This window comes from Amblyomma americanum, chromosome 11, assembly GCF_052857255.1.
Source record: "Amblyomma americanum isolate KBUSLIRL-KWMA chromosome 11, ASM5285725v1, whole genome shotgun sequence".
NCBI lineage: Eukaryota > Metazoa > Arthropoda > Arachnida > Ixodida > Ixodidae > Amblyomma > Amblyomma americanum.
In genome coordinates, this window is record NC_135507.1 from 43,713,738 (window position 1) to 43,741,296 (window position 27,559).

At 45.3% G+C, this 27,559-nt stretch overlaps 1 protein-coding gene across 5 annotated transcripts in view; it reads right to left on the reverse strand.

Annotated features, from left to right (window-relative positions):
* Ptp36E (protein tyrosine phosphatase 36E) overlaps nucleotides 1–27,559 on the reverse strand; it is a 138,851-nt gene that overhangs the window by 33,038 nt on the left and 78,254 nt on the right. For 3 of the 5 annotated variants that reach the window (XM_077644541.1, XM_077644540.1, XM_077644542.1), the window contains exons 2-3: nucleotides 15,903–16,278; nucleotides 14,836–15,120 (exon numbers count right to left, since the gene is read on the reverse strand). In XM_077644541.1, the coding sequence (XP_077500667.1) occupies nucleotides 14,836–15,120; nucleotides 15,903–15,989 (372 nt within the window). In that variant the 5' untranslated portion in view covers nucleotides 15,990–16,278. The remainder of the gene's footprint in view (nucleotides 1–14,835; nucleotides 15,121–15,902; nucleotides 16,279–27,559) is intronic. The other 2 variants (XM_077644544.1, XM_077644543.1) reach the window with 1 other exon arrangement.

Here is a 27,559-nt window from a genome sequence, read left to right on the forward strand (position 1 = left end):
TCTGTCGCTGCCAAACTCTGTCGCTGCCAAACTCTGTCGCTGCCAAACTCTGTCGCTGCCAAACTCTGTCGCTGCCAAACTCTGTCGCTGCCAAACTCTGTCGCTGCCAAACTCTGTCGCTGCCAAACTCTGTCGCTGCTAAACACTGTTGCTACTAAGCACTGTTGCTGCTAAACTCTATTACTGCTAAAGGCTGTGCCGCCATAGACTGTGTCGCTAGGAAACCATGCTTAATAAACTGTGCCAGAGGAAACTATGTTGCAGACGAATATTCTGCAGCATACAAAATCTCAATAAACTATGCCGCAGCAAAGTATACTGCTATATAGCCATTTTTACAAACTATATCGGCACTATTTATGACGTTGGAAATTGAGCCTCCGGACAGATGAGGCTTCGAACAGCCGCGTTGCTCTGCTAGCTGTCGTTCCGAACACACTGGTTAACCATGATGAATTGTGCTGCTGAAGTGTGTTCCTGAAAGATGTCGCCGGAGCTCGGTGATGCCGGCCGTGAAATGTCTAGGAAAACAAAACCGCTCAGAAGCTAAAGACTTCACTTATAAGCCACGCAGTCACCGGCATATGCACTGCTGAATGAGTCCTGATGAACGAGGATGCATGAACACCCGGTGTAGGATTTAAATCATATGAACAGTATAGCTTTTTTCCATCAACAGGGTGGATTCATTTAAACCCACTGTTTCCAAGTGTATTTCGGTAAGCTGCTCAAGATAAACTAATCGGAAAGCTTTGTTCCTTTTGCCCTTTTCAACTAATTCGGCGCCCTCCTTTATGCCTTCCCTTACGGCGCGGTTCAGGTGTCCAACGATATATGAGACAGGTACTGCGCCATTTCCTTTCCCCAAAAACCAATTACATTACATTACATTAACAGAGGACTGCAGACGAGAAAGAACACCACAGAAGAAGTACCGTCAAACAACCAAAGGTTTTAATTGACAAAGGAAAGAATTTTACACACATACATAACAATAAGGGGCCAGTGCAATGTTGAAATACTAAGAAAAACAGAAAAGACAAATGACGCGCTCTGTGGTTCGTTATAAAAATGATCTATAGATAGTCTATAGTCTTCATATCAACCCTATTGACTTTATATAGATATTTCTTTTATTCATAGTCTGTAGATTGTCTATAGACAAAAGCCTACTAAAAGTGCACGGCCATAAACGTACAGATTTATGGCTATAGATAAATTTATGGGATTTGTATTGCCTATAGGCTATTGTCTAGGATTTCTCTATAAACAGTCTATGGACCTCCTTCACCCCGCGACGTCACGAAGATGCGGTGGCGCGGATGTTAGCAGCGACTTTCGCATGGTAGGCAAAACAGGTTCCGCTTGCCCGTGCCTACCGCAGCTGCCGCGGCTACCGGCGGCTGCTTCAAGCCTGTGCACTGCAGAAGCAGCATGTATTGACCAGCTGCGTCACTGCTGGATCCGCGTAGCAGCGTAAAAAATATTAAATTAGCCTCGATAGGTTTCTCGCACATAAATGCCGCACTCGGAAACTGGCTAACAGGCATTGGGCCACAGTAGTAAAGCGCGAAGTCAGGGAGTCGATTGGCACTGCCACTCAATGCACTTAATAGCATGCAAGTTACTGCGTTCACTCACCTGAACTTCAGGATAGTAGGCTGGTAATTGCTCAAGGAAAAAAAACATATGCAGCTGCACACGTACTTATCACCTTGAGCCGGAGTGCACGGGGCGCCGACAGGTTCACTCGCCCCCAAGGAATGCGTTTTTTTGTTAATAGCACACCATGTTTTAATGGCGCGTTTTATGACATTTAATATTTACTTGAAACTGTTTCTTGATATGACGACGTAATTACTTCATTCGAGTAGAAAGAAGTCTGGTAAGTTGTGTCAATCTTGCGCGGTCGCGTTGGTGTGCTTAGAATAGCGTACCTTAAGTGTGCTAAACGCCATATGCTTTTTCATTGCATCATGCTTGTGTCATGTTTCATGAGGTAGTACATGATCGCGAAGCTTGTTTGGAAAGAAGCAGCCGCAGGCGTGCTACTAACAGACACGTGGCGAGATTTAGAGGGGACGCGGCAATGAAAAGTGTTTTCGTTATTCATGCATGCGATATGTAACTAAACTTAGTGCAAATATGAAATTCCTACGCTAGTTTCAGAAATTCCTTTTATTTATAGCTATACCTGGTGCAGTACTGGGTAATTATAAATAACACCGTCGTCAAGTCCCACCAAGGTGTGAAATAATTGAGTAGATAGTGCGCAGTTTTTTATGCCAGCATGTACATAAAGCCCTGTTCTGTACGATGACGCGATTAGTTCCTTTTCTATATGATCAGTACTTATGCATGCATAGTTACATGAAAAAATTTCTTACAAGAAATAACTAACAGTACTGCACGTGTAGGGAAAAAATCGAAAGATTTATTACGCTCCTCAACGTCTCAGGAATAGATTGCGACAAATGGAATCATTTGATTTTCATGCGAATTACGAAGGTGAGTGATCCAGTCGCAGAAAATGTGAGAGGTCACAAAACAAACCTTAAAGTTTATTCCCTCGTTTATGGCATCTTCGCTTTCGCTTTGGTCAAAGAAATGCGGCACTGAAATCAAAGAAATTACCTCACAATTTTTGACGACTACACTTCTAAAAAGCGTAATTTATAAATCTTTGCTATAATTTTTGCTCAATATTTTGCTATAATTTTTCGTCACGAAACTAGACTTCAGGGCTAGGAAAGAAAATAATTCTAGAAATCAAAAATTTTCACCAAATCGACCAGCTTAACAAGAGGACAAGTCGGCCTGGCTGGTGCGTGGTCATGCGGCTAAAAACAGCTCTAAGCGAGACAAAAGATCAGGGACACGACGCTGTCCCCACTTTTCGCACAGCGCGACACGTACGTATGTCAGCAGACGATGAGCGCTTGTCTGCTCCGACGAAACAACGCCAGCACTTCCCCTCACTACTGTCCCGAAGTAAAATCATTCCGGCTAGTGCAGAGTGTCAAAACTTGTTTTATTCAATGCCTAGCCCATAAATAAACGGCAGGAACGCTTTCTACATGTTTACTACTAACCATATATACAATACAGTGGCAAACTATTTCTCTTTATAGGCCGCACGTGGCCAACGCGAGCTCGTGTACTTCAACACATTACTAAGTTGGAAGCATCGACCATTGCTATGATTCGCAGAAACTGGAAACGCGCCTACAAGCCTTGAAATCCCGCGCTCAACACCTATCCGCGACGCCACTCCCCGACCTTTTGCCTACCACGAGCTCGCTAGCGACTGCAGCGCCACCTCTTTTGTTTACAAACATGGAGGAGGTCTATAGGCTTTATAGACAGAGTTATATGGACACTCTGTAGACTGTCTACCGAAATTTTTGTACGGGGTGAACCTATAAAATTGTTCCTTCTAACGACAAAAACCTCTAGTTCCGGTACAGTGCTTTTCCTAAGGTGATTTTTTTTTTGTCTGTGTGCGCGCTAAATTCATCCACATAAAATGTAACACAACTTAGCATATCATAACAAAAATAACACACCACACATAACGTATAACGTAGAACAACTGGCCCGCCTGTGCCCTTTTTAAGCTACTGGTACTTATATATTTTGGATTAAATGCCCCACCTATGAAACAGGCACCTCCATTCCGAAGCATCTGAGCAAGACATTGAAGAAAGGGCCATATTGCGAAAGCCCGCTAAAGAAGCGCTTCCAATTTCGAGCCAATCACGTGGGTTCGAAAGTAGAACAGAGGCCCCAAAGTGCCCAGGCCGAGTCGGTGCTTAAGGGACTAATTAACGTCGTAAACCCCTCGGGTCTCATTAAGGATCTATTTGGAGGTAGATTTAAGACCCCGCCAAGATCGCTGCAGCAGCGGCCGGGGATTATGGGCGCCACAAAAATCGTTCCTCGGTTAATCGGCTTCGAGAAAAATCCGCTTCGATGTTCGTTAATTCTGGATGCTTGCGGACGCGAGCCGATAGAGCTACGCAAGTGGAGCCTGGAGCTGACGTTGTCGACATTAGGAGGCTAGACGCAGGCAGCAAAGATTGAGATTTATAAATATAAGAAACAAGATAAGAAAACCCAGAGTACGGGAAGGCCACGCGTTGAGAGGCGCAAGGAAAACGCATGGCATAAAGAAACAAACAAAAAACTTTGAGAACTCCCGCCTCTTAAAACCGTTAAATATTGCTAAGTATTGCCGATATAATGTTCGCTCTCGGTAAATAAAGATATGGAAACAGAAAGCATTGATTATGCACTTTTGAAAACGCATTTGGACGGAATCAAAGCTTACAGCGTTTGAGTTATTCATGTTTGCTTCCAACAGTATAGTGTTAATCCTTCATAGCTCAAAATATTTAGGAATCGAGGAATACGCCCCTTCCTTCATAATATCGTGGCTAATGTGTCCACATTCAAAACACAGTGTAAAAATTTATTAGGGCCGCTAAGGTCTGATAAATTGGTAGGTCGCCCCTAAACAGCAATTAGAGCTTGGTGCATTTTGTGCAGCTGGTCCTAGCTTTGTGGAAAATAAAAAAGAAGGCCTAGGACCATCTTTAGGCTTAAAGACAGCATAAAAAATTATTACTGAACCTATTGTTACCGCAACCGTTGTCAGAAATTAAAAGACTAGGAATTTATGAACGCTGGTGGGAAGTCGTGCATTCACACCTTCTTTATCTTAGCACGGCTTGCCTACAGTGACGCCACACGTTTTTCCAAAGAAGGCCAGGCTACCTAGAACCCATTCACATCAAATTTCGTACGCAAACTTCATGCAGCATTGTACGCACGGCATGCAAACGACACATTGCGAATTCGTGGCACTGCAGTGCACACTAAATGACTAAGATCGACTAGCAATGTTCAAGGAAGTGAATAAAGAATCCAAGACCAAAACTTTGTTATGTACGTCCTGCACGCGTAATACTTGGCCGAACTAAAATGAATTCTTCCTTGCTTCTTGCGTTAAATTATTTATTTTCGCAAACAAACCAAAATGCGCGCAGGTACTACTTTACAAGCGCGTACCCGTCAGTTATCTTGCGAAGGCAAGATAACCGCTGGTCCTTAAGGGTAACGGAGTGGATTCTAAGAGAAAGTAAGCGTAGCAGGGGGCGGCAGAAGGTTAGGTGGGCGGATGAGATTAAGAACTTTGCAGGCAAAGGGTGGATGCAGCTGGCAAAGGACAGGGTTAATTGGAGAGACATGGGAGAGGCCTTTGGCCTGCAGTGGGTGTAGTAAGGCTGATGATGACCCGCCAGGTCACTGATTCATAGATTACGATACCTGTCCATGTATCACTAGGTGTCAAATCTTGTTGGAAATTAATGTTCGATTCGTCGAACGCAGCTTGGTATGACTTCGCAACAAGTTGCAGTTACAATTACAACATAAACAGACAGTTTCAAAACAGAAGAAAAATGACGTGCCAATGAGGACGCCATTTTGAGGCTTTCTGGCGGTCTAGAATCGAATAAAGTACTGTCAGCAAGAAATGAAACGCGAATAAGACAACTGAGCCACGAACCGAAAAATAACAAGCACTTAGCCAGGGGAAGCTCAGTACTAGTGGTGAGTAAATTCGCTTTGAAGGTGCCAATACTCTTCTTCAGAAGTGTTAATCAACTTGGCTTGTATGTGCCCTCCAGGATATAATATGATGTTTGTCTTGCCACCTCAGTTCTCTGGTTCGCGTTTTAGTCGTTGCTTATAGTACATGGAGCGCACCTTTATTCCATCTAAAACTGGTCTATAGTAGACAGTCTATAAACTTCCAATAGACTATTGCCGTCCTATTTTTGTCTATTTTTAGTCCATAGGCAGTCTCTAGAAAAAAGTCTAATGAAAGCGTATGGCCATAAATCTATAGATTGTCTATAGCCTATGTATAGGATTTGTGTTGCCTATTGACTTCTCTAGGGCTTGTCTATATGCTGTCTATAGGATTCGATTGCCTATATACTGTACTCTAGGGTTTGTCTATAGACAGTCTATAGAATTTACATACAGAAGGCTGTGGACTGTCTATAGAGTGCCTAAAGAAATTTTTAAAGGGATTGTTGCAATCCAGTTTACATTTCCCCTTCGTACCACTCTCTGAGCCATTCACGATAGTCAGTTTCGTTAGGAACCACGCTGCTGACGACTAAGCACCTCCACTCTTATCAGCTCGAAGCTGGGTCAAAGCTATGTACTTAATCCGTTGAGCGACACAGCAAAGTTAATCAAATGACTCCGTTTCTTGCAGTCAACGTGCTAAGGAGTACTAACATAAACAAAGGCTACTCTGGAGGCATAGTGTTCAAAGAGAAGGCCAAAAAGGACGAGAACAAAATTTCAAGCTAGGACAAAAGAAATAGAAATGAGAGAAGGCAGCCACGGAAGATTGCAGTTTTTACGAAGAAAAGTGGTGTCTGCTGTCTCCGTAAAAAGCGGCTGCAACAAGGAGCACGGCAGGCCGAGCCGTCTCGGCGAAGGAATGCTCACGAGCAAACAAGGCGTCTCTGTGACCCGCACTGCAGCCGAAGCGTCGGCACTTCGGCTACAGCATGCGAGACGTAAACATCGCGTGTACGAGGTTTGCTGTTCTAAGGCGGGAAGCGTGGGACGCGGGAATGATCTAGGACAAAAGAATGGAGATAGAAGCAAGGAAGGGAAAAACCAAAGGAACACAGAGAAATGGTAGAAAGAACAGAAGGAAAGAAATAAAGATTGCAGATCAGGAACGGAACCACGAAGAAGCGAGAGCAAGAAAACCTACACAAGAACGAGGAAGGAAGGAAGGAAGGAAGGAAGGAAGGAAGGAAGGAAGGAAGGAAGGAAGGAAGGAAGGAAGGAAGGAATGCAGAAAAAAGAAATGAAGAAAGAAAGACGGAAAGGAAGGAAGGAAGAAAGAGGGAAGGAAGAAAGAGGGAAGGAAGGGAGGAAAACAAAAATTAAAAAATCGAAATGAACGAAGGAAGAACGGAAAGTAATGAAAGAAAAGAGGAAAGGTAAAAGAATAAACATGAAGAAAAGTGAGAAGGAAAAGAATAACTTCAGAATGATAGAAGGACACGCAAAGGAAGAGGAAAAATCAAAGATACGAAAACAACAGAAGATAAAGAAAAAAGGAAGAAGAAGTCAGGAAAGAATTAAGGTAGCAGAGAAATAAAGGAATAAATGGGGGAAGAAGCCCAGTGCAAGCAATCGGATAAGGCAGAGGTCTCACAAGTCCCGCGCTCGACGCCCGGTTAGGCCCGAATAGAAAAATTGTGCCTGTTTTTTTACCTAATTTTTGCTGCCCAATAGTTTTTTCTTCGCGCGTAAAAAGGCGGCCACCGGGGGACGCGGTAATGAGCCCACGGCGCTCCCGGAACTGTAGGCAGCAACACATTGCCTTTAAGCCGCCCATCCCCGTTGGCGACGAGACCAGACTGAGGAGCAGGCAGCGCGCTGAGGGGCGTCTTCGGGAGCGTAAATCGCCCCCCCCCCCCCCCCCCTCTCCTGGCTCTGGTCCAGCATGAAGGGGGAGTCGACCAGGACGCCCGGCTCGGAAACAAACGCGCCGCCCAGCCTTGAAGCACCGGCTGAATGACGCAGTTATTCTTTGTCTCGGTTGCGTTGGAGGAATTTGGGAGCACTTCCTACTGCGTCGCACTCGACGCGATGAACACGCCACTCTCGCTATCTGCTGGTACCGCCTCTGACGTCACGTGAGAAATGAGGATAACCGACATCAGTTATGCGGTGACATTTAGTTTCCTCATTTCCTTGAGTGAGGTGCAGTTTAGCCATCGTTCGGGACAAGAATGGCCTGTTTGTGACGTCAGTGCGCTAGAAACAATGCAGACCGCGCGCGCTAGTGTAACTCTGCTCGTCGAAAGAGGGGCCCAAGGCCACGACTTCACAGCTGATCATAGTTGAGTGTAGTTATAGTTATGAACGTATTTATGCTTAATTCATTAATTAACATACGATAACGTTGCAGCTATTATATAAGAATACTTGTGACTTGAGCTTTGCATCAAGAAGCTGGTTGCCATAATACCTTTGTAATAAGGGAGTAATTACCCATTGACATCCACCAAAGCCAGCCACACGGCTACAAAGGAAAGCTATACAGCTTTCTCAGAAACTTCGAAGTTTCTGAGAAAGCTGTGTATAGCTTCATTTTGTAGCCGTATGGCTGTGCTCAGGTGGATGTCATTGAGTAATTACTCCCTTATTACAATCTACTCTACCTTGGGGGATTCCCCTAACCATTTGACCAGCACAGTTACCACTTCGAGTTGTTGACCAATTCGCTCTCGCCCTACCATAAGCTTGCCGTCCCGGTTAGCTCAGTTGCTAGAGCGACTGCTCCGGTGAAGCAGTGGTCCGGGTTCGAACCCTGGACCAGGACGACTTTTTCTTTAGCTACGAAGTTTGTGAGAAAGCTGTATAGCTTTCCTTTGTAGCCGTATGGCCGCGTTTGGGTGGATGTCAATGAGTAATTACTCCCTTATTACGAATATACTCCAGCTTGAGGCATTCCCCTAAACATTTCACCATAATACCTTTTGAACAGAATCACGATATACCTTTACCTTCACACCTCGAACACAGCGGCAATCACAGTGCAGCTATTTAAAACTGTGCGAGATGTTCCAGCCATTTTTATTACAAATATATATAAAATAAGCCTCCTTACACATTCCTTGCGCCGAAATAATGGCATTCAGCGGCGTTTTCTCTCCGTTTTCTTTACACAAAAAATCAAACAGGCAAGTTGCTCGAAAGGAGCTCCTGTCATATCGGAGCTCCTTTTGCGTTGTAACCTCGTCGTACCTGATCAAGAGTGCCCTTTTTCAGCGCAAATCTAAACACATTTTTCATGTCCGCGTTTCCATATACGAATTCAGTCAAACAGTTTTAGTAACTTTTACAAGCGATTTTGCTCCAAATGTTACGCCATCGGTCTTCAAACCTTCGAGAAATAGGAAGGAAATTTTCGGTCCTGTATAAAGCTGCATTGCCAACGCAACACATCCCTAAATTAACATGACAAATTGCCCAACAACGACGTGTAATAAACTGAGCATTCGCCTGACTTGAATAAGAGGACTGTTTAAATCTAACAGGCCACATTGAGAGGCTGCTCGGAGCGATCTTTTGGCTGCACAGTTCGTGGAGACGAAAGGTTGGGAGCGAGACAGAAGCGTGGATGAAGACTGTTGTCTTCAAATAGAAAGCTTGGAAACTAGACAGAAGTGTGGATGAAGACGCAGTTGTCTTCACTTTTAACTTCTAATGTTGCTTTTGTTCTCCGCTGTAATGCACACGTGGCCTGACGAGAATGTGTTGAAACGACATGCGAAGAGCTGGTTCTTCGAGAAAGAATGGAGAATTGACAAAACCCGAAGCTCTGGCTTAAGTATATTATATAGGCTTAAGCAAAGACGACAATTAGAAGATCTGGCATAAGCATTTAGGTTTCTTGCGGGTAGACCGCAAACATGGCGAAATTAGCCCTTTGTTGAATTCAGCTAGTCTCACACTGCTGACGATCACGATTTTTCAGAAACATAGCCCTTCATCGGTCCGTTAAGCGCTAAATGTTCAGTGCAGTCTAATCCATGCGTCACAAGAAAAGGAAGTCCAAATATATTAAGGCGCGCCTCACAAAGAATGTTGAGGGAAATTCAGTAAATGTTGAAATGGGTGAACTCCTCAGATGCCTTACTGGAATTGTTCGGAATTCCGCACATGTCTACTCGACGGGAAACTCATAGAACCGTGCCAAATAGCATTTCCTTAATTCAGAGAACAAATCTTGAAAAAACTAAACTAAACGTAACAGGGAGAGCTCTCAGTCTGCGAAGACGAAGACGAGACCAGTTAAGCAAGCGCGAGCCCAAATCCTCTCCGCTGCGGCGAAAACCACTTGCTTCCGCTCATGCATTATTCCACCGTTAGAGTCAAACAGAAAAAAGGCGGTTCGATTTTGTTTCTGGAGTCTTTACAGCGATACGTTCCGGGGTTCTTGCTTCTCTTCCTTAGTTCACTGCTTATTTATTTTCTTAGTGTGTTACTTAACTGCCGATCGCTAGGAGTTTTGCTATAGATGACGTCGTCCGCGACCCAGCGGCGTCTGGCACACCCTGCAATAGCCGCGCCCAATTTGGGATCCCGAAGGGGTCGCGGCCCGGAAATTGATTTTGACGGGAAGATTAGGCGGCAGGGACTCATAAGAAGGGCAATATACGAGATCGACACGGAAGGTTCCTTGTTATCTCCCCCTCTCCCCATTGGCCTAAGTGTTTTTGACATAGGAACGACAGCTCTGATTAGGAGCATCAACGCAAAAATATGATGTACACCGACCTATAGCCATGTTATCCCAGGATGCAAGCGAAGCTGCATTTGTATTGCTGCCTTGGAGAACACAAATCTGCAGCGTCGTGGATGACAATTCAAGGCTTTTTAGTGGTGCTAGGGTTGCATGACTTGAAGGATGCTAATAGTATTCTTTAGCGTGAAAACATTAATATATCAGGCATGGCTCATCAAAGACAGCGACGCAGTATAAAAATGGGGCAAAGCTGCAAAGAAGGAGACGTGGTAATAGAGAAGATATTCTCGGGCATAAAAACGCTACGATGACGTCACAGATGATGTCAGTTGTTTCGCGGACTTCCTAGCGGTGATCACTTATCGCGCTAATAGGGTAAGCGCCTGCCATTTTTATTGATTACATCTAATTTGCTTCACTACTGGCCAGAAGTTTATAATCTCCAAGATAATGAGATTTCATCCTGCATGTATGAAACATATCTGCCGACGTAGCGAAAACTGCATGAGTCGAAAAACTGCACACTTACGCTCAGATGGAAACTGGGAATACTGCTTTCGTACAGTTCCTTGTGAGCCTTGCCATTATTTCACGAAATTTTAGCACGAATAAACTGCCAATGCTTCCCGTGATGCATTCCGGCAACATCAACTGGCCGAGCACTGCTATTGTATTTTGTTACGTAATGCTGTAGAGTTGACAAAAAATGAACAATTTGACACTGAAACGTGTGCGTAAACATGCAGGCCTAAATCAATACACAGTTGTTAAGTTTATTTCAATTAAAGCTCTTGCTTTTAAAAGGAACAGATGTGATGAATAAAGGCAATCGTTTTCGTGCAGGCATATAAACCTATCCGTGTTCTTCATGCATAATTTATGTCGCTGTATCGGAGGTCCAGCTTTGGTTAAAAGTGAAAATCAATCACGAGTGCAAGTTTACTCTTAGCGATGTTCTGTGCGGAACATTTACCACAATAGCAAAAAAAAGGGTAGAGTACCTGAGTGAAAAGCGTTTTCTACGCGACAGGTACACGCCTTCATGACGTATGTGCGTGTATGATACGGCAACGAAAGTGCTTACTCAAAAGAAAAATCTACAGAACTATGAGTAACGCCCTGTATGGTGACAGCCAGCTTCTTACATCATAAAATATCCCATAAAATTTAAAAGAGAAAAAAGTTTGGTTGATTATAACAGGAACCAAAAGCTGTTACCCGCATTAGTTAGTACTATATTCACAGCGCCCCTTATATTAAAATCTTTGCACGAGAGAAACTTTATTCACCTAGTTGTGGTTTTGTGCTGTCATAGCTGCCGCATAGCGCTCTCAGCAGCTTGCGGAACTTTTCCCTGACCCTATTTTAGAAACTTTGACGGCTTTGCGTCTCTTATCTGTTGACCTCTAGGAAAGGAACAAAAAATGACGCCGACCAATAGGGAGTTTTAGCATAGCGCTGGCGCATTACCAAGACCGCCAACGCCACTACAAAGCACCAAGTGCGAGTGCACTTTGTAAAACGGGACTCGCAAGTGATGTCAGCACCCCGGCAGGGGTAATAACAAAAGAGGTAACACGCTGTTGCACGGTGAGCTAAAACTCCAAGCAGAAAGCGAACTGGCTTGGCACGTAGTTCGTTCCTTCGTTAGCCTAAAAACACGCCCTCTGTTGTGCCTTACATCCGGTCGTTGTGGTACGTGCTATCGCGGCGAAAAAAAAGCGCACTAAAACTTACTAGCAACACTCTGATGTTCATAGCTTGCACCATTCACAGTGCGAACACGTGCTGACGCCTGTCGCTTTGTATCATCCGCGAAAAACTTGCAAACTTTCACTGTTGTTTCGTTCCGGGAAAAGACCTCGTGCCCTGTGGGTGCTCTGAAAAATTGAACACGCGCATTGGCTCAGCCTTCGTTTGGCCGCTAGACGCCGCTGTTCGTTAGGGACGTTGCCAACGAACCCTCTTTCCACTGCCGCCTGCCTTCTGGCATTCCTTCCTTCTGTTCTGCCTTTTTCATGTTCTCTTCTGCCGCTTCCTCCAGCTCCCACATCGTCGAAGTCAGTACACGCCAGCTGCTACTTCGTACCTGCCCTCCTCCTCATCAATAATGCGAACACTCTTTCCCGCGGCAACTCACAAATAAAAGAGACCGGAACAAACACAACGCCTCGCTGTACTTCCACACGCGCGCGTTCGTGACCTCCATTATTGGAGGGCCGACAACAATGCCTGGAACATTGCTGGTTCCAAAACAACAGTTCTTGATCTCTTGAGATTGGAAAGAAAGAACAGGAAGAAAAGATAGAGAGGAATGAAAGAAATACTTTTTTGTTGTTCTTTTACAGCAGGAACTCTCGATCCACACAACGTGGAAAGGAAGATTGCGTTCGACAGCTTGCGCTGGAGAGGGGTGGAAACGAGTGGGAGCTCACGCCAAGGCTGGACGCTTCCTCGAGAAAAAAAAAGAGAGGGCCAGCTGCTTGCTCGACGAAACGCAGTGAGCGATATGCAAGTGAGAATGATAGGGGAAGTGTTAATTATATTCGCGAGTTAATGATATCCTAGCTGAAATCAGAAAGATGAACTGGACATGAATACAGAGTGTAATGTGGGAATCGGATAACCGATCGTTCCTCTGTGCAACTGGATTTCAAGAGAAAGCAAACGCTGCCCAGTGGACGGACCAGATTAGGAAGTTTTTTAGGGAATGAGGAGACCGCCGTGGGCATGGGACAGGGTTAATTAGAGGTCAGTGGAAGTGCTTTGTCCTCCAGTGGGTGGTGTAGGTGTGCTAACTATGGTGCTGCTGTCCAGCGTGAGATAAATCTCCGAGATCACGGTGCACTGAACAGAATGGGCGTGATTAGCATGGATGTTAGTGTACCAATTTACAGCTCGGTCCTTTACCTAAGGATTATTATTCAGCCTCGGAGATAGCCTCATTTGCTCAACGCCATACGTACAATACTTCTGTTAGTTGCGACCTTCCGTTCAGGTGTTTTATGAAGTGGCTTTCACTTCAAGAGCACTGTGCTAGACAGATGAAAAATTAGGACCGTTTTTAACTACAAAGAACATTACAGGAAATACATCAAATAACTGCAGCAATTTTCAAGGAGTGTATGACTAGAGCGGGTGCTACCATAACTAACTGCCTGAGTATTTTGCATGCAATAGATGTGAGCTAACCAAGACAGAGTTTAAATTGTTCAAAAGCTCAAGACCCCAGAAGCCGTCTTATATCCACTGGGTGACATTTGGCCACACATGAACTGTCTGAAAGGACGAATGCACAGGATCACGAAAGTGCAGCCTTTCTTCGATGCAGAAGCAAATCAGGAATAAATGAAATTGACTATAGATAGGTTGGTGCAGAGGTAGCCTAAGCTGGAAAGGTGCCCCTCATGGCCTTGACGTAAGGAATTGACCTCAGTAGCGACCACGCCTCACCAGCATCGAGGTGCAACGGCCCGCATACGCATGTCGTAGTAATTTCTCCGCCTGTGCTGTGCAGTCTGACCAAACTGTAAGTACTGCCATTGTCTCAGGAAGCCCGTGTCCTCTAAAAGTTTTCATACAGCCTTGCTACCCCTGTGAGCGGCTCAGTCCAGCGAGATATTTCGCTTCCTCAGTCTTCACAAAAAAATCTCACGCTCATGACAAAAACACTACCACTTTTACAGAAAATGTACACCACCCACAGCGGCAAAGCTAGAGGTCATAGATCACACAGCACAACGAATTCTCTTCAGCCGATCCAGCGTGTAGATAACGGTGTAAGGCAGAAGACAACAAGGTTTGTAGATGTAATATTAAATCTAATCTGTATCAAAACCCGCCGCGGTGACTCAGTGGTTAGGGCGCTCGGCTACTGATCCGGAGTTCCCAGGTCCGAACCCGACCGCGGCGGCTGCGTTTTTATGGAGGCAAAACGCTAAGGCGCCTGTGTGCTGTGCGATGTCAGTGTGCACGTTAAAGATAATAAATATAAATAATTGGTTTTTGGTGGAAAGGAAATGGCGCAGTATCTGTCTCATATATCGTTGGGCACTTGAGCCGCGCCGTAAGGGAAGGGATAAAGGAGGGAGTGAAAGAAGAGAGGAACAAATAGGTCCGTAGTGGAGGGCTCCGGAATAATTTCGACCACCTGGGGATCTTTAACGTGCACTGACATCGCACAGCTCACGGGCGCCTTAGCGTTTTGCCTCCATAAAAACGCAGCCGCCGCGGTCGGGTTCGTTAAAGATCCACAGGTGGTCGAAATTATCCCGGAGCCCTCCACTACGGCGCCTCTTTATTCCTTTCTTCTTTCACTCCCTCCTTTATCCGTTCCCTTACGGCGCGGTTCAGGTGTCCGCCGATATGAGACAGATACTGCGCCTTTTCCTTTCCCTCAAGTCCAATTATTATTATTATAAAAATGAGTATAAGAAGTTTGACCCTTTACCCCAAAGGCCAAAGAGAGGTGTGGCGCTCACCAGGAACTCGGTCTTGAGCAGCACGTCGTACTTCTTGAAGAGCGAGATGTGCTTGGGGAAGCGGGCCAGTTCGATGGGCCTCGTCGGTATGAAGGCGGACGCCTCGTCCGGCAGCGGCAGGAGGCCGCTGTTGAGCAGCGACAGCTGCAGCATGTTCAGCGAGCTCATGACGCCCGAGTTGGCGCTGCGGAGCCGCTGAGACCGGGACTTTGACCGTGGCGGCGGGGCCGCTGAGGCGCTCGTGCCGTGCGATGACTTGGACTTACTCTTGGACTTGCTCTTGAGCTGCGCGGAACAGAAAGGTGGGCAACATTGTCACGGTGTCCTCAGAAAGGCTAAGTCCGCGCCAGATGCGACACTAGACTAATTGGAGTTGAGTGGAACAAGTCAGTCGACTGTATTATACCTGCCTTGAGCCAGCTGCCGGTTCTCTGTCGAAACAAGTATCGTAAACTTATTTCTGCCTATTTAGAGCACTGCTTTTTCCTTCTAAAGTCCATGGATGTCGTCGGCGCAGTTTGTAGACCTGGTCCCCTTCGTCAACTAGGAGCAAGATATACCGACCGCATAATCTGTGCGCGTAACAGAGAGGTGGGCAACATTGTCACGGAGTTCTCAGAAAGGCTAAGTCCGCGCCAGATGCGACACTCGACTAATTGGAGTTGAGTGGAACAAGTCAGTCAACTGTATTATACCTGCCTTGAGCCAACTGCCGGTGTTCTGTCGAAACAAGTATCGTAAACTTATTTTTTCCTATTTAGAGCACTGCCTTTTTATGCTCCTGTTTCAGCATCCTTGTTCCATTTCCCTTCATCCTCCTCCTAAAGTCCATGGCTGTCGTAGGCGCAGTTTGTAGACCTGGTCCCTTTTGGCAACTAGGAGCAAGATATACGGACCGCATAATCTGTGATCATAAAAAAACCCGCTTTCTCACTGCAACTTGTTCCTGTGGTAGGTGTGCCTAGAGAAGACATTCAGCTCCGCTGCTGTTTTACGATACACTCGTCAATGACCGAGTGCCAGTGCTCCCTGGCAAGTGAAGGTAACCAGGCGCACGCGGTACGCACCGCCAGGCGCACCTTGGGCGTGGACGTCTGCGCGGGCGCGTTGGCGGCGGGCGCCGATGACGAGGACTTCTTGCTGCCTCGGCCCATCTTGGGGCGGGCGCCCGACGGGGGAGCGTCCAGCGCCGCCTCGCTCGAGTGCTTCCTCAAAGCGCTGTCGGCCAGCCTGCAGGGGGCCACGCACCGCGCATGCGCACCTCCTCCTCTCCTCCTCTCCGCAGGCTCAGCAGCGCCACCGCGCGGTCAGGCACGGAAACACGAGAACAACATGGCTGCCGTGGCCGCTAGTGTTGGTGCTGCCGCCCCCTGTGATAGGCAGCGTGTAGTCCAGCGCCTTCGGGCAGGGAGGTGACCACCGCCGGTCCAGTGGCAGTCGCTTCTGCGGAGGGAAAAATCGCAGAAACACGCGCGATCAGAACGGAGAAACTACAAGCCATTAACGTCACTGCACTACACACAGCCTTTGTCAATAGAGTTTAACGCACGTGATTTTCCTGTTAACGGTACAGCGGAGCACTTAGTGCACGTCTAAGAACCACACACCCTTAAAAGGGATCGATGAGTTGTATTTCTTGCCCGACAGAGAGCTGTGGCTCCAGGGTGTCGTAATGCAACTACGAACTGGGGCCTCATGACTTTTGAACAAGGCTCTACACAGCTGCGAAAGCACTGTGGTCGTTGTGCAAGTGCAGCAAGAAGAATGTCGCGTTTGTTAAATATCTCAATGCAACCAACTCCGCGCGTATTTAAAGAACATAAGGCAGAGACAGATGTTATTCACAGGGAGGCTTTGGTTCAGGTTGTTCATGCCCTTTGTTCCTGCATGTTTTGTGTCGCACAGTTAAGACCGTGAAGCAAGCGCTTGTAAAAGGTATAAGTGCTACAATCTCCTGTTATTTGAAGTATCATGCGAGAAGGAGGACGCCGCATTATCCTTCAGCAGCAGCCTTAATATGTGGCTGTAGAACGGAACAGCAGCGCGTCTTCATGCACGTGTAAATAGCTTACTCTCTGTGTTCTATTTAACGAAGTGTCTATGGCGAACATCAATTCTATGACCGAAAACCAGTGAGACGAGCCCTCTTTGATAGTTGTTCATGAATAGTTTCCATTTACAGTGCCTTGGAGCTAGTGCTGGTCTAGACAGTTTCATCGATCATCGACGCAAAAGTTCTTATGGTCAGGTCTCGGGAGACACCTTGTAACATGGTATGCGGCGAATCTCTCCATTCCTACCGCTTACTGAACAGTACAGTAGGCTGTAAAGCTTACTGAAATCGCTACACATTTTTTTTCACTTTCTGTAGGTGTTTTTGCGGTCCACGTGCACATAGCAGCCGGAGTGGGAGCCTCCTGCGTTTTCTTCCCCTTTAGAGCCCGAAGTATGATCACCATCGGCGTTAAGAAGCTAATGCAATTGCTTATCGTTTGTGTATTTTATGACTGTAGTTGTTTCCCACAAAATTCTAGTCATACAATATTCTTCAGTTCTATGTTTTGGTCGCTATTTCACTGTGTGCATGGATAAATTGTGGGCGTGGCGGCAGTTCTGAGCAGTGCTGTCGCCTCATCAAATAACCCCGAAGTCTTCATGGGGTGTATGAATGTTTTGCTTCGAAAACAGAAAAATCATATGCATGAGGATCATGTCATTCCAAGACATTTCACGCAGTGAGGCAAACGCACAGTCGTAAATTGAAACGACAGGCCCCACACCGTGGCTGGACAACGCTCTTAAACGCGTCACAATGAGATTGCAGCTTCTGGCTTATTTCTGGTGTAGCGATATTGCTACAACATTACTAATGCTCGAAGTGATTTTCCCTTACTACAAGAGCTGCAAGAAACAGGGCCCCTTCTGAATCCTCATGGTGAACGCAAGCGTGCAAATAATAATAATAATAATAATAATAATAATAATAATAACAATAATAGGTCTTGGGGAAAAGGAAATGCGCAATATCTGTCTTATATATCGTTGGACACCTGAACCGCGCCGTAAGGGAAAGGATAAAGGAGGGAATTAAAGAAGAAAGGACGGAAGAGGTGCCGTAGTGGAGGGCTCCGGAATAATTTCGACACCTGGTATGCTGCGTTTCGACACGGTGTTCCTTCGAAAGACTTTCTTGTTATCCCAGCGTTGCAGTATCCCGGCGGAAAACTGCGGAATCCTCCGTGTAAATGACTCGCGCCGTATCTGTTTCATCAGCCAGAGAAACAGAAAAACAGCGTGTGCAGCGGTAGCATTTGACCTCAGCAATGCCACTGACAGATATCGCAGCTTATCTTGCCCTACAAAAATAGAAAAAAAGAAGTGGGCACTACGTTCAGGTACGTCGCTACTAGCAAATTATATTCGCGTTACAGCTGCAAAGAACGGGCACCGGGTGATCATTGTGGTAATATGTGGTATCAATGTCCCGAAGCGACAAATGGGTTATGAGGGACGCCGTAGACTAGGCCTCCGGATTAATTAGGACCACTCTGGTAATTTCACATGAACTCATATCGCACGGCACACGGACACCGTTTGCGTTTCTTCTCTATCGAAGTGCAGCCACTGTGGCCGACTGCAAATGAGACTCAGACTGAATTTGCGCGTGAAAATATCTGTTCGGGACTACTCCATATTCGATTGCGCAAATGGTCAAGACGAGTGTTAATCAGCAGCGCGTTCAGTCACAATCATCGGTTACAAGCAAGAGAACTTGCACCTAAATGTACAGGGGTAGCCCCTTGTAGCCCCTGCATAAACGACGAAATGAAAGTGACCTAAAACTGGGGTATGCTATGTACTGCCCCCGGTAGGATGCCGCAAAACCTTGCACAGAGGGGCGGGCTCTCTATGCATCATCGGTCTCGTTATGACCAGAACAATGTGTCGAACCTACAAAGCTCGTCAGGTCGATACGAATGCAGTTCGGGTCCTACATGAACAACAGCGCGTACGGATGTTACTGCTGACGCGATACCCGGGGACAATACAATGCAGCGTGGATACTCGGAGCTGAAAACAAGCAAGCTCATAAACCACCAAGACGGGAGCGCATGGTTGTGACGGGAAGCAAATTATTTCCGCATTCGGCACGACCCGCCTCGAGAACGCTCTTTGTCCTGATAGAGGTCGGCCTTTGGAGCAAGGCTTTAATACACACCGCAGTTGCCGTAAACACAGCGTTAAGAGGAAGCACAGAAGAATATGCCATGCGTCGCTAAATGAAGATAGCTAAACACTGATTACGGTTCAAAAAGAAATGCCCGCGTCGCTCCTAATTTCTCAGACTTTATCGACCTGAGACGTCCGTCCAGCAATAACCTGCTAACCAGTAAATAACAGGATACTGCCCGATAGAAAGGCGGGCGAGTTGGTGATATTTAAAAAATAACACCCCGATCAATTGACCAGAAAAATCGTACAAGCCTACAAAATGAGAAAGAAACCAAGATTGTGCATCAGCAAACCATCCCTGCTCCTGCGTGACAGTGAGGTTGCCTATCTTGACCCAACATAGTGCACGTGCTTTGTGGTTTGGTTGTTGCCTGTTCGCTTATATTTGCTCGCTTGCTGTGATTAAACTTTAGTTGGGAGTCAGCGCTTGTCCTGTGTTTTCTACCCTCGAAGTCCCCGTTTTCCGCGCTGTTGTTTTTTTAAATAGGATACTACACACTAAGTTTAACAGCGTCCTGAACATCTACAGTGTCATCTTAGGTGGAATAGCTCGATAGCAATGGACGTATGTTGGTCCAGTCTAAAGGCTATGAAAATGTCCTTGTTCCTTAACGGAACCCTGCTACCCTCTACAGCGTCCCTCACTCTCGGAAGAACAGGACTGCTTTACTTTTTTTGTCCTCAAAAGCTGCCTTCCTCACAGATCGGATGACAGTTGAATAAGTGATACTCTTGACCACCACAGCCACCTGGGGTTACGGCCGCTGCTCAAGTTTCCCTCTGTGACGGGACTGATGCGGTGGTGGTCTGTGCCGATCTTGCCGCGTATTATTTAATCAATAATTAAACCATCAACTCTTTTTACTGTGCGTATGCCAACAGCTGCCGCGCATAATACCAGCAAGTCAGGTATTTGCTCATCCATGCTATTTAGGCGCTCTTACTAGCACTACGACTGGTTTCTGCGTCTTGGCACCACGGAGGTAAGGTAAGGACATTAAATTACTCTCAGGATTAAACTTTGCATAGTTTCGTTCCGATAATGTGAAGACTGTCATAAGGCATAGACACCTGCATCGCTTCCAGCTCGTGACATCAACACTCCGTTCTACACCAGACCTAGGCCACGCCTTTACACAACGTTCTTAGAGAAATTTGGGATAGCAACAGTTGTCCTTGTGAACTTCACTAAATATTGTTACATGACGGCAAGCAGGTGAAAGCAGGACTACATGACAGATGGCGATAGAATGATTTAATGGCGGTGTTGTTGTGGTTCTCATACTATGGCAAATGATTTAATACTATGATACTATGATTTAATACTATAATACTATGATTTAATACTTGATTTAATGACGGGGCCTAGCGCGAGCGCTCCGTGCAGCGCCACTGCCCACTTTGTCGTTTTCTAGTCCGTGACAATATTTAAGAAAGTGTTCTTGATAGGAAGCTGTAATACCGACAACCTTATTTCATTTCGAATTAAGCATGTCAACATTTTCCGGGGGTAATTTTAGTGTCATTCTTCTGGAATAGCACCAAGGTGTTCAGAATGAATAAGTATCATGCTTACCAACGTGCTGAGTTTCAAAGAAGGCGACCGGCTCGAAGTATTGATAAGTGCTCGAAAATGCTCAAACGGTTGTGAAAGACCCCAACGAGAGCCTGCGATTCGCTCAACACGGTTTCTATTGACGCCTGCTCAAATGTGTTCACTTTGCAGTTGAAAAATATTCGGAACAAGTTATTTTACAATATCTACTGTACTATCAACGAAACCCACTAATTATATTTGAAGGAAGATTACAGCTCTGTCTACGTGGAAAAAAAAAATTCACGCCCAAACGTTTGCTTGCAAATCAGAGTTTGGCGTTCGACGACTACCCCGCAGTGGGAAGGGTTTGTCGCGACAAGCCCAACAAGCTGCAAGCGGTAGATAATAATAATAATAATAATAATAATAATAATAATAATAATAATAATAATAATAATAATAATAATAATAATAATAATAATAATAATAATAATAATTGGTTTGGGGGGAAAGGAAATGGCGCAGTATCTGTCTCATATATCGTTGGACACCTGAACCGCGCCGTAAGGGAAGGGATAAAGGATGGAGTGAAAGAAGAAAGGAAGAGAGAGGTGCCGTAGTGGAGGGCTCCGGAATAATTTCGACAACCTGGGGATCTTTAACGTGCACTGACATCGTTGATGCAACAACCGCTTTTTTTTCTTGCTTTTTTGTGGTACTTTCTCGATTCCAGGAAAATAACACGCGGCGGCAAGAAGAAGAGGCCAGGCAGAAATTCGCAGAGCGTTAGGTCAGCTGCTATAGAAAACGAGGCTCGACACGTCGCTCAAGAAAAACGCGGACGATACTGGCTTTAAATATCCTGAGCGAGGCGACGGTGTCACGCCGTCTCCCTCAGAGCGGGTTATTTCCGGCAAAAGCGTCAAAGCTGAGCGGAACTTTTATTTGTGTCTTTCCTCGCTTTACTGAGTTCCCGCTACTTTTCGGCCATCAGGGTTCCCACAATTATATCTGAGTGAAAAAGAAAACTGCGCCAGAAAGTGCCTGCATCCGAGACGGGAATGGCGCAAGGTCGACGAATTTTCGCGTCTGGCATGAATCAGAACGGCCTTCACCGCCGCTTTTCAGAAATAAAAGTGATAAATTGATAATTTTGAATCGTTTGATAGATGCTGCAAAAGAAATATTGTAGAGAGCTGAGTAGCGTCTAGAGTGGCCGATTAGTGAAAATAAATATAAAAAAATTCAATTTTATTTAGGGCGCAATAAGCCGAATGATATCTAAGCTTTCATTCCTTTAAACTTCCCTTGCCGATATTTTACGTAGTAACCAGTGTCAGCCCTGCACGGTTATTAAACGAAGCGCAATGAAATCCACATTACGAGACCAAAATGACTTCCGTATCCTTGATACTGAATTTTTGAGCAACCCTTAACTCCGCTTTTTCAACAGGTTTTAGGAATAAAAACCAGAAGACAATCTTCCTTATTTTCCTGATCTTCATTACAATGTGATGCCAGAGATAACTTTTCAATCTCGCGGCACTTATAAATTAACTTGCGACTTATAATTAACATCATGAGAAGAACAGACAAAATCAACGCGAAAGTGCTCAGAGACTGAAGGAATCACTAGTGTCGCTCTCATTATATCGAACATTTTTTAAGTTGTCACTTTCACCCGGAGTGATACCGCTGGATTGGAAAATGCGTAAGATCATTCTTATTCATAAAAAAGACTGACTAACATGTACTGATTAACCAGCTCATCTCCATTACTATGTTTTTTGTAAACCGATGGCGTAAGGTATCTTATCCACTTCGTAAAATTTCCTTATCTCGAACATCTACTGTCATTCTAGACAGCACCGAATTTTTTCAAATTTTTCCTAACGACACATGGTTTGTTCATTAAATTAACGACAGATTGCTTGTTTCTAGACGAGACTATTGACAAAGTTTCCCGTAATCAAAAAAACCATTGACAAAATTTCCCGTAATCGGCTCTAGGTGAAGTCTTTACGCTTAAATCTTGGTCCTTTGCTTTATTACCGATTACGTAGCTCTCCGACTGCGCGTCGTCAGTTCGTTCTCGCTAATAACCACTCCTCTCCTCATCATTACCATTATCACACTGTCTACGTCCACTGCATGGCAGAGGACTCCCCCCATACTTCTACAATTAACCCTGTTTTGTGCCAGCCGCAGCCACCCTATCCCCACAAACTTCTTAATCTCATCGGCTCACCTAACTTTCTGCCGCCCCGTTTCTTCCTATTTATTTCGACTATGATGTCATGAACCGGTGTTTGTTTTGTGACCAACTCTGCCCTCTTTTGGCCTCTTAACGTTACACTTGTCCTTTTTGCTTTTCATATACCGCTGCGCTTCCCTTAACTTAAGTTGAACCCTTTCTTTGTCCTTCATGGTTCTGCCCCTTCCTCTCCTATGTCTTCAATATTTCCAGGTGTACCTCAAGATTACATTATTGGGCCTTTTATTTTCTTAATCTATATTAAGTACCCTTCAATAATACCTCTCATAACATACGACTACTTGATATTGACTGTGCTGTTTATGGGCAAATAAATAAATAGATGGGATGCCCTTATTCGGCACGGCGACTTACATAGAGTATTAAAATGGCGTAAAACATTGTCAGTGTTATTAGAAGCTAACGAAACAACATCAATTTCTTTTTACAATTGCCCCTTATATGCATTTACTCGCGGTACATTAGTGGAGCGGGGAGTCCTTCCTTATATCGGACTCACCTACTTTCTTCCCCTTATATGCTAGTGGTGCGGGCAAGGTTTCTCCTTTACCTCAACTTATCTGTCTGCCATTTATACGCATAACTCAACTATGCTCTAACTCACGAACATCCTCTGTCATCCATCCCTGCCCTGGGAATTACCTTAAGACAATCTTTCACAGTGTTCTCACAGCTTAAGTTACTAACAAGGCTAACCACGCTCTAGGTTTTCTCCGATTAAATCAGAAATTTGCATCCCATTCGTAACGATTCTTGCTTACAAATATCTTGTAAGGCCCAAGCTAGAATTGGATGCGCAGCTTGGGATCCGTTATCAGACTTATCTTTCTAGCATTCTTGAATTTGTCGAGAACCATGCAGATCGTCAAGGATTTTTCATATCACACAAGGGCCAGAGCGCTCAAATCTAACGCGGAGGTTCAGTCTCAATCATAAACTTTATAAAAATTGACAACAAGCATCGTTATTTCACCCACTCACCGCTACTTTTCTCTCACAAGTCATTTAAAATCAGCATACCCTACGCACGCGCGTACATTGTCGCAACTTTACTGTTTTTTGTACAAGCAGCGAAAAACGACTGATTTACCCCAAGAAGTTTTGCACCATTGCAATCCGGCGAATTTCAAGACCACCACTGAACACACATTCTTCACTGCAGCCGCCCACCCTGTTGTAAAGGCCCTACCCAGGAGCATTTAAAGAATGCGTAATGAAAGAAATGCAATTTAATTTCTCGTATATATCAAGTTTTGAGTGGATATTTATACCTCGATCGCTTTCAAGGGGACAACTGCGCCAGCGACATGGTGGTGGCGGCAGAAGCTGTGTAGAGAAACTGTGCAGATCGTAAATAATGCCGAAAAACAGAAAACAAACCACCGCGGTGGCTCAGTGGTTATGGCTCTCGGCTGCTGGCTCGAAAGACGCGGGTTCGATCCCAGCTGTGGTGGTCGAATTTCGATGGAGGCAAAATTCTAGAGGCCCGTGTGCTGTGCGATGTTAGTGCACGTTAAAGAACAGCAGGTGGTCTAAATTTCCGGAGCCCTTCACTACGGCGTCTCTCATAACCTGAGTCGCTTTGGGACGTTAAACCCCAATAAACCAAACCAAACCAGAAAACAAGTATCCGCTAATCGCGGAAGTTCCGTATCACCCGAGTTAACTCAAGAGGCTCAACCATCCCAGAACGTTAAGTTCCTATTTACTGTCCTGTAAGGGAGGGCGAAAGAAGGAAAGGTGCAGTAAATTCCTCTCCATGATTGGACACTGCCGTTCTACAAAGCAAGTGAAGAAGGTCTGAGAAGGGAAAGACTTCAGGAGATCCATGACAGGTGATAACTGGCGGTAAGCTCGCCTGCCTGACGGTCGTCTGCGCCAGCCCTGCTGTCCGAAGATAAGGCGGAAGAAGTTCCTGCTGGATCCCATATAACTCTGAAGCGAATAGGTCCTTCAGAAAACAAGCTGAAGCATGAGAGCATCGCCGCGCCCTGGCATCTCGAGCATAAATACATATAAAGCAACGACCGGTCATCCACCTGGGGTTCAGACACTGCTGGGACCCGTGAGTCAGACGAACCCTCGAAAGCCTGTTTACGTCACCGTGCCTTGCTCCCGCTCTCTGGTGGCTGGAATTCTGCCTCGGGGAAAAGTAAACACCGGAGGAAAACACCATAAAAAGGGGCGTAAACTTTACGCCGTCTCCGGAGTACTCAAGACCGTCCGTTATTGAGGGCGTATAGTGCACGTTATACGCCTTTGTTTACTCTCCTGCCGTGAGGCACGCGGTATACGATTACCGCCCCGATGCAGAAACACCGCGAAGAAAGTTCATTCTCCCGGGCGAAGTGGGAGAAGCAAGAAATTTATTTACGGCCGCGCTTCGGCAAGGGCCGTAATGGTAGCCGCCGCACCAACATGCACAGAATTTAAGTATTATTACTGCGCTTATTTCTTGTTGTGATTGTCTGGTAGTGCGCTATGTGAAGTATGGACTCAACGCCGATGAGTTTCGGTCCTTTCTGTGCGTATTTATTTTTTTGTTTTGTCTTTCGACCTTTTTTTGGAATTACTGCTGTTATTTTCTTTTTTTCTTTTCCGCAGCAGTAAGTTTCATATGTGTGCAAATTAAGTTTGGGTGATGACGGCATTTGTTTTTTATCACCGTCAATTAGCTTTTTTTCTTTTTCCCTGTAATATGAGCGAAAGCTCCCTGCGTGCCACGCTACTATGGGCTGCATATAATCGCGCCTGTACAAACGGCTATACGGGAATGGATCCCTTGCCATCGTACACCGCGGCGCAATATGTGCGCGGCACGATATTCCACATGCTTAGATCACCGTCAACAGGACCACAACATTAGTTTGCCTAACGACGAGCTAGAGTAAAGAAAAATGAGTTTCATGCGGGAATGAGGAAAGTTTTGGGGCGACGTTCCGTGGGAGGAACATCGACCACTGCGCTATGACGCCATAAATAAATGCTTTGTTTGAACCGCGTCAATGTATTACATTAGTGAATATGCTACGCACTAGGACGCCTATCTCTGCATATTTTAAGAGGGTTGTGGTTGTAACCGTATGTGGAGAGGAGCTCATTAAATACGGTCTTTGCGGCGAACGTCGCCGCTAACTAGGAAAAAAGTACTTCTAGACAGGTTTGTTCACCTCGTGTTTACCAATAAAGAGTTTTTCACGGTAGGTTTTAATAATCAGGCAAGCCACGCGAATTTGTTGCGGCATAGTAAATTAGAAAACTAATGAATGCACTGGATATATTTCTTTCTGATGGTCAGAACAGCAATGTAATACAGCGGTTTCTTAATAATCATACTCATCACCCAATGAAGAGACCAACATGTACTACGCGAGACTAACCATTGGTGGCGCCTCAGTAGTATAAACGTAAATGTACCAGAAAATTACCACAGTGACCTGATATTCAAATCCTCATGTCAGGAAATTCACTGGGCCTGTCATCTAATTTTGAGCACTCAGTGGAAAAGACCAGTAACAGAGGCTGATGGCCGCCAACTCTACACCAGTTCTGCAGCGATCCAGTGGCTCACACAATCACGAGCTGAGCACAGCATACCGCACAAAACAGGGATTATCTTGTCCATAACTAAAAGTTCCCAAACAACATATCTGAACAAAATCCGCCTGGTGGTAACTGCTCAAGCTAGGATGTGCCATTTCTTTTACAAAAACAAGGAACCTAACACCGACGTTACCGAAGGTTACGTCAGGAAATACTGTTGGATTCCTCCGTGCCTCACATTTCCAGAGCTTTTGATAAAGCATGCGTGCGCTTGGGCATGCCCAGGTGCGCGTGCATAAAAACTTGAGAGTAGACAGGAATCGCACATTGGTAGTCTAGAATCATTATTGTACTGTATATAATTTTAGTCTATATAATTTTAGTCTATATAGTTTTAGTCTATATAGTTTTAGTCTATATAGTTTTAATCTATATAGTTTTAGTCTACGTCATTTTAGTCTACGTCATTTTAGTCTACGTCATTTTAGTCTACGTCATTTTAGTCTACGTCATTTTAGTCTACGTCATTGCAGTATACGTCATTGCAGTCTGCATCATTGCAGTCTACACTCTTTGCCGCACACTGGGCGCGGCAAAAGACATGCATATAACTGAGGCAAGCTTCGTACATGCGGGCACTGGATTTTTTCTTTTCGCAAAGATTTAACCATTCAGCAAAGCCGATCCTGGCGCCCATTATCTGACAGCTAAAGCGAGTACTACCACAGAAGATAGGATGCGTCATTTTCACACGGCTACAATTTATTCCGCCTAGATCGACTACAGAGCGCGCAGTCTCAGCACTTTCCTACTATGGTCTCTTTTTATCGGCATCTCTTATGTGTTTCATCTTGTGGGCGCCTCTCTCGGGGAATGCAGAGGAAACCGCTGAGTATGCTGAAGTGCAGTAATCAATTCTTAAGCGGCATGAAGACAGCGCTCCCCTGAGCAAATACACTCAATACGCTCTGTGCTTAGGAAGCAGGAAAAGTGATCGCCGAAAGAATCAATTGTTCTCCGGCTTTTGTTCACAATCTCTTCATAGGAGAACAAGGTTTTAAATCACGCAAAGAAAACTGAAAAACCGGGACTCCGCTTGAGTACTCGGGACAACATTCATTTTTCTCCGACGTTTT